We start from the raw sequence: 13803 nt of genomic DNA, 5'->3' as shown, positions 1-13803 counted from the left end.
GGATAAAGAAGATTTGGTATATACATACAGTGGAATATTATTCAGCCATGAGAAGGAAGGAAATCCGGCCATTAGTGATAGCATAGATGGAACTTGAGAAAATCAGGCTAAATGAAATAAGTCAGACAAAGAAAGACAAATACTGTATGTTATTACTTATATGTAGAATCTTAGGCTGAACTTACAAAAACAGTATAATGGTGGTTGCCAAGGACTGGAAGCTAGGGAGATACTGGTGAAAGGGCACAAATTTCCAGTGATAAGATGAATAAATTCTGGTAATCTAATGTACAGCATGGTGAATTATATTTAATAAAGCTGTCTTATATACTTGAAAGTTGCTCAGAGTAGATCTTAAATGTTTTCACCACACAAAGGAAATGGTAATTATGTAAGCTGATAGAGGTGTTAACCAACCCTACTGTGATAATTATTTTGCAATATGTAAGGGCATCAAATCATCACACTGTACACCTTAAACTTATATAGTATTATAGGTCAATTTTATCTCAATAAAGCTTGGGGAAATAAGAAACCAAATCACCAACTACCACCCAGAGACTTAAATGCAGCATTAGCAGCTTTATACTTTCCTTGGAACGAACAAGGCTTTGGAACTGGATTGGTTTGTTTTCGAATCCAGGCTTCACTGTTGACTCCCACTGGTCCATCCCCATCTTTATCTGCCAAATGGGGATAGTATTTCCTACCTCACAGTATCCTAGCAAGGATTAGATGAAAATAACTATAAAAATGCTTAATCTACTAACCAGTATAGAGCAGGTACTCAAGAACTATCATTTTCTTTTCCCACTACTTTCTGCCATCAGTTTCCCTGCCTCTTTAGAACAGATATAGGTAAGGGACCTGAAGAATGTGGCAGAAACATACCATGGTCACTGCAGAAACTGAGTGCCTCAATACTCAGCACCTTTCTCCAGGCTAGGATGTTAAACCACCAAGAATAATGTATATAATATATAATCCTAACATTCCAATTTATCCAATAATTTCTTTAGGGTACACTACAAAGTAAGAATCACAGAGCCATTAGAGCTGGCTGGCGAGGGCCATTTCTATTTGTTCCCATTGAATTTGTATATAGAAGGATAATAGTTATAACACTCCTAGCCCTAGTCTCACTTTCCACTTACTTAATACTCCCAAATAGAAGGGGTAATAACTTACCTGATTGGTGGGTTTGAGAGCAAGAGCTCAGCAAGTGTGTCACTGGTTGCCTCTCTTAGCCTTGCCATCTAGCTGACAACAAACAGCACATTCGCTATTTTCTTCTAGGTCTAGTGAAAAGAGATACCCTTATCCCTTTACAGGAAGGCCCTTACTTCTTCAACACATTCTGTAACTGGGTGGATAAATCCAATTTTGGCATTCAATATTAAAATCTTCATAAACTTAAGCCACATTTCCTAATGTAGTGCTAACAGTAACTCAATTGATAGTTTTCTTATTTTAATGCACTTTTTGCCTTTTCATTGGGATCAGAATCTACACAGGGTAAAGTGATGCTTCAAAATAGGCTCTCTCAATCCACAAGTGGTGACCAGAGAAAGGATCTTTTCCTTTCTACATTAAGAACAAATGATCAAAGACATGAATTAAGATCGTTCATTATCCGATGTCTCAACAATGTATCAAGATATGAGTTATTGATTGAGATCAGCTTGTGAACACATTTCATTAAGAGAAGCAGGATGGAAGAGTTGACATTTCTTGCGAATGGAAAAGAATTTGTATCCCACATATATCCTGCAACAAAGATGCCTGGTCACCTGGTAAAGATCCCAACTAACAATACAAATTAAGGTATATATTCTGTTGTTGATGTCTGTTGTCGTCAAGTGCTAGGAAAGCAAGATATTCTACTACCGCACATACCAACCATGTTACCCAAGTGGAGTCCCTGCAGAAACATGGGGGAGCACCCACAACCAGATTATGTAGATCATTTGGTAGAAGCTAATATAAACATTTAACTAGGGAGGATTCGGCTTCAACAACTTCAAATAATAATAGGATTAAGAGGAACCATGAACATTTCAATATTCTGTGTTATATCCCTTCATCGGAACTAGTGTTAAAAAAAAATGAACCAAGCTGACATAGCCCATGAAGCAGACATTCACAAATAGTTTACAGACATGCAAAAGACCAACCACTAGGCTTTCTTTTATGGACAACTTTAAAAATCTCAAGCATGAGGAGAGTAATACTCAGTGTTTGTTAGAGATGATCTTGTGTCGCAAATGTGCGCCACAAGAGCACGTGAGACTCATTCTAAGAAAGGAGATGTAGCAAGGTTTTCATTATACGGCATTAGTCATCCAAGAGGAATGAACTGTGTTAAAACCAACATTTTTTAAAATTACAGCTATTTAAGTACATTTCATAACAGTGGTGTAGGGTATCTTGTCATATCTTTATATTGACCAGTACAACAGAACAACATGAGTTGAAGAAAATAAATATTGGGAGAAATGACTCAATTAGAATTTGGTGCACAGGAGAAATATCTTCTGAGAAATGCATTATTAGGATGATTGGAAATCAGAGAACTCCATAAGAAATAATTGGGGAAGAGATGATATCCAACTCTTTTATTATTAATAAGAAGGTACAAAACAGAAAGGTTAACAAAACCCAAACTCTAAAGCCTGCTCTATTTTGAATTACTATAGAAATTTTTCATAACAATCTCTTAAATATATTATAGTTTGCTCTCCTCATTTCTTTCTGATCTCTGCTTAAATGTCGCCTCACCAAAGAGACTTTCTCTGACTATTCTATCTAAGATGCATCCAGGTTCAACCTTTAACCACCATCCTTTCTCCTATATATTTAGTATCCCAACCTGTTTTAATAGTCTTTGAACCACTACTTACTGCCTAATATGTTATATCTCTTTATTTTTTGCCTTCCACCAGTAGAATGTGATCTTCATAAAACTTTGCTTCAATGCTGTCTTTAGCATGTAGAACAATTTTAGGTGTTCAATATAAATGCAGTGAGAAATTAGGAAAATGAAAGAGATTCCAACTAAAATTCTAATCTATAGCTTTTATTCCCTGGGAAACATTTTAGGATATAGACAAATGATTTTAAGTAAGTTAAATCTGATCCTTTGATACTGTTGCCAAAAAATAAAATAAAACAAAACAACAAAGAATGACTGGATATTATTCTCAGGAATATTAGCATCCCCAGACAGATCTTGCCTATCATTATATAATGTATTTATTGAACTTCCCACCCAGTCTCAGGAAGCAACCTCTCCCCTATCACCTACTGAAGTTGCTACAGAACAATTCCTCTCTCCTTCCTAGATGAGAGCCTTTGAGAAACTTCCTTGTTTGAATGGTTAACCATAGGCCCAACCCCATATAGTGACCTGTTTATTCTCATACAGCTAGGAATGGTAAAAGCAGAGACTATTCATATTACCTTAGGCCACAGAAGTTTGTCTGACGAAGCTGGCATGCACCTATGCATTCAAAAGAGTAGCTTTGGTAGACAACAAGCCACATTATGAAGTTAGTGGTTGACCTTTCAATTTATTTTTCTAGAATATTCTATGGAATAGGCCCTTCCTTCATGAACTAAAATTCTCTTATTGAAATGTAACTGTTAGAGTTATGTATTAACTCTGAGGTAATGTATTTAAAAAATGTGTGCATATATACATATTTAAATTTACAGAAATATTGTCCTATATTCATTGATTTTTCACTTTTTATGTCTTCTGACCTCAAGTGAACAAAATCCAACCATTCTGGTTTTCTGCTGTTTTTGAAGAGAACTATTAAGGTCATTATTTTATAGGAAATAATTCCTTTCCTCTGGTCTCAGTCTGGTTCCCTGCTGCAGTTGACATCGTATTTTTATATTGACCCCATAGCTGACATGATATTTTCATACTATCCTTGAGGTGTTTAACATCTTCTTGGATGCTAGGTCTCTTTTGTGATTACTTTGATTATTCAACATGTGGCACAGTGAGGTTAATAACCTTTGGTGATTGGAATGGCAGTCTAGCAGTAGACCTGAGAAAGCCTTTTCTAATGACCCTAAGGAGGGGGTGACTCCTCTGTGGCTCTTTCACCTAAAAAGAGATGTGTTCTGTTTACTTGCATTTGGAATTGACATAAAGCAAGAAAGAGTCCTGTTTAGCATGAGATAACTCAAGGCCAGGCTGGTAACAACTGGTGACTCCTCAACATGTAAAGCCATTCTGGAGCCTCCAAATTTACATCTAGGAAAATTCAGTTTCTAAAGCTGCACAGTCCTCCAATGAGGTCTCAATGAGGCCATGGAAAATAATGGGCAAGGGAGCTCCCTCTGAATGGTATTCAAGGGTTATATGATTGGCAACCAAAAACTTACTGCACCGACAACAAACTCTAGAATTCTATTCTTGTCAACAGGATTTGATATATATAAAAAATCAGTGATTTCTGCTTGTTTCCCATTCTCTCTGTTTCTAAATGGTAGTTTTCTTCTAGTTTTACATGTCTTGTTGTTTCTCTCTGATCCTATATTGTGGAAGCTCACACAGATAACATGGCTTTAAGACTTTTGGGGTGCTAACCAATGAAGAGGTGCTGTGTCTGAGCTTTTGGAGATGTTAACATCATCAGATGTGATTACTGGAGTGGCTTTGAGGTAGGCTTTCCTGGGGAAGGAATGACTGCATACCACCCAACATGTATAAATGGGAGAAATAGAGTCATGGATATTGGGCAGCCAAGATGAACTATTCTTAATTTTCTCTACTAGAGGCAAAGAAGCTGAATTATTCATCATCCCAGACTCTCTTCTTGCTTGGCCATGGGGATGGAAACATAGATTCCTGAGTTAGGATTCTGCAAAAGCTTTTAATATAATTATCTAGAATGACCTTTAGTCTTTGGTCATTTTCTCTGTCCTGGCTAAAATAGGGATAGAATAGCTGGAGTGTTAGAAACCAACATAGAAACACATGGGTGAAAGCCAAGCATAAAGAATGGAAGAGCAGCCTTGATCCTTGATGGCATACAGAGGCATCTGCCCTTAACTGCCTATCTATGGCCCTCTATTAATTAGTAAAATAACCATCTAAAATGATAAGCTGTTGTTAGCTGGATTTTCTCAGCTCTTTTCTCTTCATGATTACAGAGACACATTTCATAGCCAAAGATTTTCTTCTGAATATCTTGAGGTTGGCAAGAACAGTAATGCCCAATATTCCAAAATCAGAGCAATCTAGTACCAATTCCGGAAGATAGTCTAAATGTTACAAATTCAGAATGAGAAAGAAGTTTTATTCAATCTTGATTCAACACTTAGCACAATGCCTGATACTTAGCATGCATTAAAATCCTTATTGATTGACACTATTCATTACATTTCTCAAGAAACTGCTTGGTAATAACATAACACTTAAAGCATACATTAAGATGTGTAGATGGTTCAGTAACAAATTTAAATTTAATGCATAACAACATTCATTGAATAATTAACATTTATTGAATTCCTGGTATAATCTAAGCAATATGCTAAATTCTTCATGAATTTTTAAAATTCTCATAGCAGTCCTATAACCTGAGTATTCTTACTAAAGAGTTTCAAGTTTACCTCCCTCTAAACCTAGGCTCTTAACCACTATGTGTTACTAAAATATTCTAAATCTGCTCTCCCAAAATAAACATTTCCATTGATCTCCCAAAACCCTTTTTGACAGAATAGCAAGAATACAGAAAATGTTAGTCTGTGTTAGTGGTTACACATTATTAATCAATTACCACTTACTGGATGATTTATTGTTTAATTCCTCTTAGCTGACAAATCAGCTGAATTTTTCATATGCACATGCACACATTGTAATAAGTTAGCTAAATATAGCAGTTCACTCATAGTTTCACATTTGCTCCGGGTTGCTCTTGGGAACCTAGATTATTTGTTGTGCTTTTGCTTTAAAATCCTGGAGTGGTTAAAATGTGGCATCACACCTGCATAGTGGGATATTGATAAGAACAAGATGCAGGAGGTGATTCAGTGGATACTTAAATGGCAGAAAATATAGTGCACGTTTCACACACCCTGCAGACTTCAGGTTTATATGATAATAAATAATAGTTATCACCAGGACAAAGGAAAAAAGGGCCATGAAATCCAATAGCTCAGTGAGAAATCTGCTAATACAGGTGGTCAAGCTTGTTCCATTTCATTGTCAAAGGGAGGCTATTTATTTGCCTCTGGGTAGTTAAATTACAGAGTCATTTATCGCCGAAAGTTTTCTAGTAGGCAAATGTGGATCTAAAGCTCTGGCCTTTAGAGTCACACTTTGAGAGAAAAGAGGAGAAAGAATTTACTCCACAGATAGCATAATTGATAAGATAGAACCCTTTCAGCAAGTCCAGAAATAAAATAAGTACCTTTAAAGATTCTAGTAGGAATCTCTAACTGTGTACCTTGGGCATGGTCTCAGGGTCAAATGCTGGCTCTAATGAATACAGTTTTGGAAAATTCTAAGTTTTTTTCAGTGTTAATAGTATACTGTGCAAGTGATATGTCAGTGATTGGTGTGTGTGTGTGTGTGTGTGAAAAAGAGAGTGAGGCAGAAAGACATAGAGAGATTCCTTGTGCACCAAAATGCTCAGAAACAAAGGGAAAATATTCATAATAGCTACTCAGCGTTATAAAATCATTGCCAACTTTCTTTCCTTATTGTGCAAGATGGTACTGGTTTTTATCCAACAAGTAACATTATATATACATACATACATACATACATACATATATATATTTTCCTCTCTGAAGACGTGACACTGGAGGTTACACACACTGATTCATTATTTCTAAACTACCACAATTTAGCAGTTTTCAAAACTTGCTAATTTATCAATAGAATAGATCAACAACCTTCCAACAAGAATTTTTCATAAGCATTTTTATAATCATTTTCTTGTCAATAGGTGCTGCCTTTCAGTTCAGATTCAAGTTTTCTATTTTGTATGTATCTAACAACTGAGTTTTAACATTTGTTCCCTGGGTATAAGACATCACTACTTAAGTTGCCACGTAACCTGACTCTTTGACAAGTAACCTTTAAACCAAGACATGTACGTCACTTCTTTATTAATTTCAAAGAGTAACTTCATCAATCTTAGTTCATGACCACATTCAATGCTTGCAGGCACAATTCTGATGAAGAATATATTACATAGCTGAAGTAATTCAAATATTAATTTATATTGCCTTGAAAAACAACTAATGTGTCAAAAGGTCAATGAATCTACCAAAGTAATCCATACAGCAAGTGACCCACAAAAACAAAAAGGTTAACAGATATGGGCGGTATCAGTTTGCTAGAAGACAACTGAAAATGAAGATAACCTCCAGTTATCTAAGGTCGAAATTGGAAAATGTTCTCAGGGAATAAAGCAATCATAACAAAACCCCAAGGACCAGAAATTTGATGACTCATTATATCACTCAGCTCTTACAGGAATAGTTAAGGTAAGTGCAGACACGAATATACTATAAATGCATTCAATAAGAATTTCAGAAACTCTTGGCTCTTATACAAAACTTTTGAGAAACCTCTGGATAAACAAATTCATTAACAGTCATCAGAATAATATTTAAAAATTTCAGTTGCATATTAACAAATAAAATGACCATAGCTTTCAAACAAGTATGCCCAAAGCATGCATATGTTATAAAGTGACTTTTTAATATTTTAAGTGGAAATAATAACATATTTTCAGGAAGTTGCCAAGATGATATGAGAGATCCCACGTGCCCTTCACCTGTTACTCTCAAAGCTTACGCCTGACCTAATTATGGTAAAATATCAAAACCAAGAAATTGACATCAGTATAATATGTAGGTTCAATTTAAATCTACAGGTCTATATCATTTTATCACATGTGTACAATTTTATAACTGCCACTACAAACAGAATACAAAGCTATTATAAATGATCTTATTCATTTGCTTGAATATAAAAATGCATTATAATTTCATATGGAAAGTTCCAGACAACTTGTTCTATATAACAATAAAATGAGTATTGAAAAATACTGTTATCTGGGAAAACTCTGTTTATAAAGAGCAAGGTAAAATTCTAGCAACATAGAAAATATACTCTTTGGTTCAACTCATTTCCCCTCATAGATCAGACCACCTCACTATTCAGAAATCAGCTCTCCCCAGTGTGAGAAGGAGCAATTTTGTACCACATTTTATGGAAGACAGTTTGATGAGAATTGTACTATTCCAAACTTGTTCACTGGCAAAGCCCTAGGTAAGCACACGGACACACACATCTCCTTTTCTCAGGCAAAACTGAGCACTGAGGGGGTTACCATGACACAAAAGTATATTAATAAATATACACAAAGAAACAATGAAATAAACCAGCCAGATTCTTCTTGACTAGACCTACTGCAAGGTTTCTTATTTGCTCTAACAAGCACACATGATCCAAAGTGTTGCAAACAGCAATTCCAACTCAGCTCACAGAAATGGAGAAATAACGATCACAAAAGCAAAAGAAAAGAAACTAGCAGACCGCCAGTCTCACCTTGGCCATCTGTGCCTGCACGCCATTCGCCTTGAGAGACGCGACGGCTTTCTGTGCGGCTGCGGGGCTGTCAAAATCTACAAAACCATAACCTGTGGAAACACAAAACCCCATGTTAGTACTACAAATAACACATCTCTGTTACATCCACCCAGTGTGTCTGGGGTCCAACTCGCATTCCTCACTGTATAAAGACCCTCCATCTAGGGTTCTTCACAGGGTGGCCAAGATACTCAGCATCATTAAACATGAAATGGTAACTCTCCTTTTCTAAAGACTCCTTGGGAGATTGAATATGCAATCAGCAACCTGATTCACATTAATTTGGTGAGTAAAGTGATACATTATTTCACCATGTTCTTTTTTCAAAGGATCTGCTGTAGGAATGAGGAGCATGAGATGCTGGAAAACAGAGAAGAGTCTACCTCTAAAGTTAATTTTCAAGACCTCAAAAAAATTGATGTTAATAAAAGCCATGGTAGAAATTAGGTGGTTATCACCAGCAGCCTCACTAGTGCCTGGTACAGAGTAGGTGTTCAATAAATGCATGTGGATTGTGCAGATGAATACATGTTGTAAGAGAGATTGAGGGATTAAACCTAGCTCCAGTTCATTCCTAAATCCATGCTAATTCATCACAAGACCTTGTCTTGCTCAGTGATAACATCTTAAATAAGTTATTTTGGATTCTTTAGTGATTTGTAATACACAGGGATTAAATAGACAAATATTCAAACTTCTTTTAAAAATAAGAAACAAAGACACATATCACTTATTTATTACTTGAGTACAATCTGTAAAGGGCATGAGAACTGCCTCTACTGTTCTCAGTCTGGTGCCTGTGGGGGTGTATATACAGAGTGAGGCCGAAGAAATAGCTCCAATCAACGAAACACAATCAGTAGAAAGAGGATTTTGCATGGCCATACATTGACTGATATTAGTCCAGGGCTTCACCTAACAGTAATGTCAGCTGCCAAGAATATTTCAAATAAAAATTCTCAAGAATGAATGTGAGGGCAGCTTTGTCTGGCACATCTAAAAAGCCCACCACATGCATCCTATGACTATTATCATCTGGCAGGCAGGGATTCCTCTGTACGCTCATACATGTCTCATTTCAAAGTTTTGAGATGAGCTACTTAAGCACACCTTCTAACCATGGACTGTGACACCCGCACCCCACCCCACCCCAAATATCCAAAGAAGAGTGCAAGGGAATTCAATTACCAAGTTGTTTCTTTTAATTAACTTTTTAATTTTCTCCCCTTGAATCCCTTCTTCTTTTTCTCCCTCCCAGCATGTTATCCCAAAATGAACTTGTTACCCAGCAGTATACCATAGAATGCTCTTGAAAAGCTGGTGAGAGAAGCTGTGAAGTTTGTATTTCTAATCCAAAAGGCAGCCTGCTCTGTAAGTACTGTTAATTTTTCTATTCTCACAACATTCAAATTTTGTCAGTAATGTATTACCACCCACTAAGATGAGTAAGATGGGGGAAAAAAGCATAAGGAAGAAAGGGGAAAAGAACAAAATTAGTTAAAAAGTAGAGTAAGAGGAGTAGAAAATCAAACTAAAATGTAGACATTATCTCCTGTGGCCAGATACTCTGCAGGGTGGTTGACACATTGACACCTGGTGAAACTGTAATTGAGTGCCCACTGGCTCACACGCATTCATGTCTATTCGTGAAGAAACCGAGGCTCAAGCAGGGTGGCGTGACTGGCCCCAAATCACTAGTTGCTTATTTGGCAGATCCAGGATTTGAAGCCAAGTCTGCCAATGTCCTTTCCAAATACACCACACAATGAACTGCTTTATGACCCCACTTTACAAACTATTTCTAGCAGCCCCTGAAGCCCACCAGAGAGATGATGCAATTCTTGAAAATTTCTTGGATCATGAAGTTAGGACATGGAATAAAACAATTCCACTAAAGAATTCAATCCAGCTTGTCAGTTGGTACATTTTTAAGCAGGGTGGTCGAGTTTTCAGCAGAACTAGCCTTACACCAGGCACCCCCTTCCACCTCATCTATTCACATACTCATTCTTTTATTCACTAAGAAAATACTATGTCAGGCCTTTGCCAGGTATGGGGTATATAGTGATGAAAAAACAAAACAGCCCCACTTCCCACTTTTATGCAGCTTATAGTCGAGTTGGGAAATGGACATGATGCATGTAACTATGCAAGTAAATCTGTAATTATCAATGGCGTGCTTTCCTTGAAAGAAAATGAGAGCATATAAGATAGAATCTAACTACTCACTGTTCATTGTTGAAAGTCTGAAGTAGTGACATGGTATAATTTGCATTTCTTAAAATATCACTTCAACTGGCTTCTGCTGGAGACTGAATTGTGGTGGAGGAAGTGGGTATCAAGAAAGGAATCAGAGAGGCGGCTTTAGGGCTATTCCAGCAATACAGCCAAATGGCAGCTGGCAATGAAATGGATGATTTGAATTATACTTCAGAGGCAGAATTAACAGGACTGGGTGATGGACTACCTGGGATGGGAGTAAGGGAGATAAAGATAACAAGGATTACTACTGATTTTTTGGCATAAATCAGTGGATGGGTAGAGATGATTTTCTGAAATGGGGAGGATCCAGAAGGAAAGAGGGAAAATTAAAATACTGGTTTGAGATGTGTTGAGTTAGAAATGCCTGTAAAACATCTATGTAAAAATGTCCAGTAGCACTCGATACATTAGTCAGCTGCTCAGAAAAGGGGAGAGGATTGGAAACAAAAATGAGGAGGTCAACAGAATAAAGATGTTGTTGAGAGAGATGGAAATGGATACACAGGCCTGGCCTAGGTGGAAACAAAGAATCCAGGTTTGGAGCTTGAACTTCAGCATTTTGGTGTCAGATGAAAAAATGAGATTGCAAAGGATGGTGAAGGAGAATGGAAGGAAGAAAAAAGATGAAAAGGGACTAGGGTGTCTCTGAGCCAAGGTAACAAAGTGCTCCAAGAGAAACCAACTAGCAAATGCTCCTGAAAATGCGAGTGAGAGGAGCACCTGAATGCCTGGTGTGTTTAGGAACATGGATGGCATTCTCATGATCTGGCTCAGGCATGTGGTGGGGGTTGATGCCTGCTTGGGTGGTTAAAGAGCGACAGAAAGATAAGGAGGTGGAGGGAGGGCCCACAGGTATCATTGCTGGGGAAAAGAATTAAGAAACGGGTTAACTAGAGGAGCATATAAGGTCAAATAAGTTGTTGTTTGTTCCTTTTAAGATGGGAGATACTCTGGTTTTCCACCTTAGCTGTACACTGCAATGTTTGGGAGCTAAAAAAAAAAAAAACCACAATGGCCTCTTCTCAGTCCCAAGAAAACTAAATCAGTATCTTTGGGAATGTGGCCTTGGTGTTTACACACACAGATTGTGTGTGAATTCCCTCACTGATTTCAGTGTGAAGCTAGGGTAGAGAACTCCTGATTATTCGTTCAAGTTATTCAACAGATACTCATTTTTGCACCCACCATGGGACTATTTTTGGCATTTTTAAATAGTGATATGGAAGATCAAGCAGAAGGCAAGAGATGAAAACTTCAGAAGGGCAAGGGGATAACCTATAGAATAATATTCCCGAGAAGGTGGAGGGGTGAAAGCATTTAGAACACTCCTGAAGTGCTGTCTTTTACTGAAAGAGGGATCCTTTCCTTTGCTCACTGTAACTTGAAAGGGGAAAAAAAGGCCACGCTTGGTCACCAGGTGTTATTTCTTTGATTAGCCCTGTTACTGGGACCGTACCTAACACCTAGCCTGTACTTAATAAATAATTGTCAAAATTAATTAAAAGCCTGATTAAAGATGCTAACTTTCTTCATGAATGTTAGTGGGAATTACATGATAAAAATCTCTATTTTGACCATACAGAACAATATGAATGCCAAGTAGTCACATTACTGGCTCAGCCATGCTCCACCCAGCGAGGCTGAGGAGAGATTCTCATCTTCTCCAGCTCAGCCTCTTCTCTGGCTTCCTTCCTGTCCTTCCACCCCCACACGTTTGCACAGGATGTTACAAAATCACAGTACTGATCTCCAGGGCCGACCTCCAATTAACACAGAAGACATCTCTGTGACGCAACCCCTGCACGCTCTCTGAATCGTGGCGGGCATGGGCGAACTTTGAGAAGAGTGTGTTTCTAAAGAGCCATCATGCCAGCAAGGAGAGACAGTGGCCCCTTCGCACAAAATACCTTCTCTACAGAAGGCTCCAGGCCAGCTGCGGAGCTAAGACCCTGTGAAAGAAAGTTACAAAGTATAAGCCACCCTCTATGAAATATTTCACTGAGTTAACGTGCTTTCATACTACTCACTTTCAGTAAATAAAAATGAAAGTGTAGAGGTAAACAACCCTGAAAAACACTCTAATTCTAGAAATCCACATCGCATTCCTGAGTTTTACATGACAACATATACTTCCTCACCATCAGAAGCAAACAAAACGAGATACGAAGATGCCTTGAAAGAATCATGATGCTTTTACTATAGAACAGAGCAACTTCATTTTGGCTTCAGTTTGCTTCCCTTAATGACAAATAATCAAGTCTGGGACCAGGAACCTCTGTACCTACATCTGGTGAGGGGCAGGGCAGGGAGATTAGTTCAACTCCTGCTAATGATACTTTGTGGCTGCTGTGAAAATCCTCCCTCAAACCCTGGTGAATGCTAACCATCAGAAACCGCCGCCCACGTGGCTGCAGGCCCACCCATCTCACGCCCTCAATTACATAATGAAGCTTGGCAGCAAGTTCAGATGAATTAAAACTGAATGTCACTGTTTTCTCCGCACACCCCTGTCCTTGTTTTTCTTCCTGGTCAGTGGGAGAAGGTCAGCAGGAAGCAGGGCAGTGAGAAAGAACGGACTCCACGCTAACGAGGTCTTGGCCAAATGCTCTCACTCCATTGGGCAGATATAATCTATGCTTTCCTGAAACGCATTATATTTTGTGTGCTAATTTAAAGTTTTGCTATTGCTATGTCATTACAAGCCCACGACGTTATAGGAAAATGGAAATTTTTTCTAAGTATATATATATATTTAGAAATCGTAAAAAATTCTACAATGGTATTGCCCACAGGTCTCTGGTCTTGTTTTCTTCAGTGTGTTTGTAGACAGCTGCTTCTCTGTGCCCTTGGACTTCACCTAGAACACTGTATGACTGTCCAGTTAAATTTGGTTAAAAGTCTCTTTAAATCTTCAACAG

The 13803-nt window shown here is 37.8% G+C and overlaps 1 protein-coding gene across 7 annotated transcripts in view; it reads right to left on the bottom strand.

Annotated features, from left to right (window-relative positions):
- Nucleotides 1-13803, bottom strand: part of RBMS3 (RNA binding motif single stranded interacting protein 3) — a 1487986-nt gene that overhangs the window by 397696 nt on the left and 1076487 nt on the right. For all 7 annotated transcript variants that reach the window (XM_073222890.1, XM_073222891.1, XM_037008613.2 and 4 more), the window contains one exon: nt 8582-8673. In XM_073222890.1, the coding sequence (XP_073078991.1) occupies nt 8582-8673 (92 nt within the window). The remainder of the gene's footprint in view (nt 1-8581; nt 8674-13803) is intronic.

This window comes from Manis javanica, chromosome 15 (assembly GCF_040802235.1).
Source record: "Manis javanica isolate MJ-LG chromosome 15, MJ_LKY, whole genome shotgun sequence".
Taxonomy (NCBI): Eukaryota; Metazoa; Chordata; class Mammalia; order Pholidota; family Manidae; genus Manis; species Manis javanica.
The sequence above is the reverse complement of the archived record's forward strand: the minus strand, read 5'-3'. Positions and strand labels throughout refer to the sequence as shown.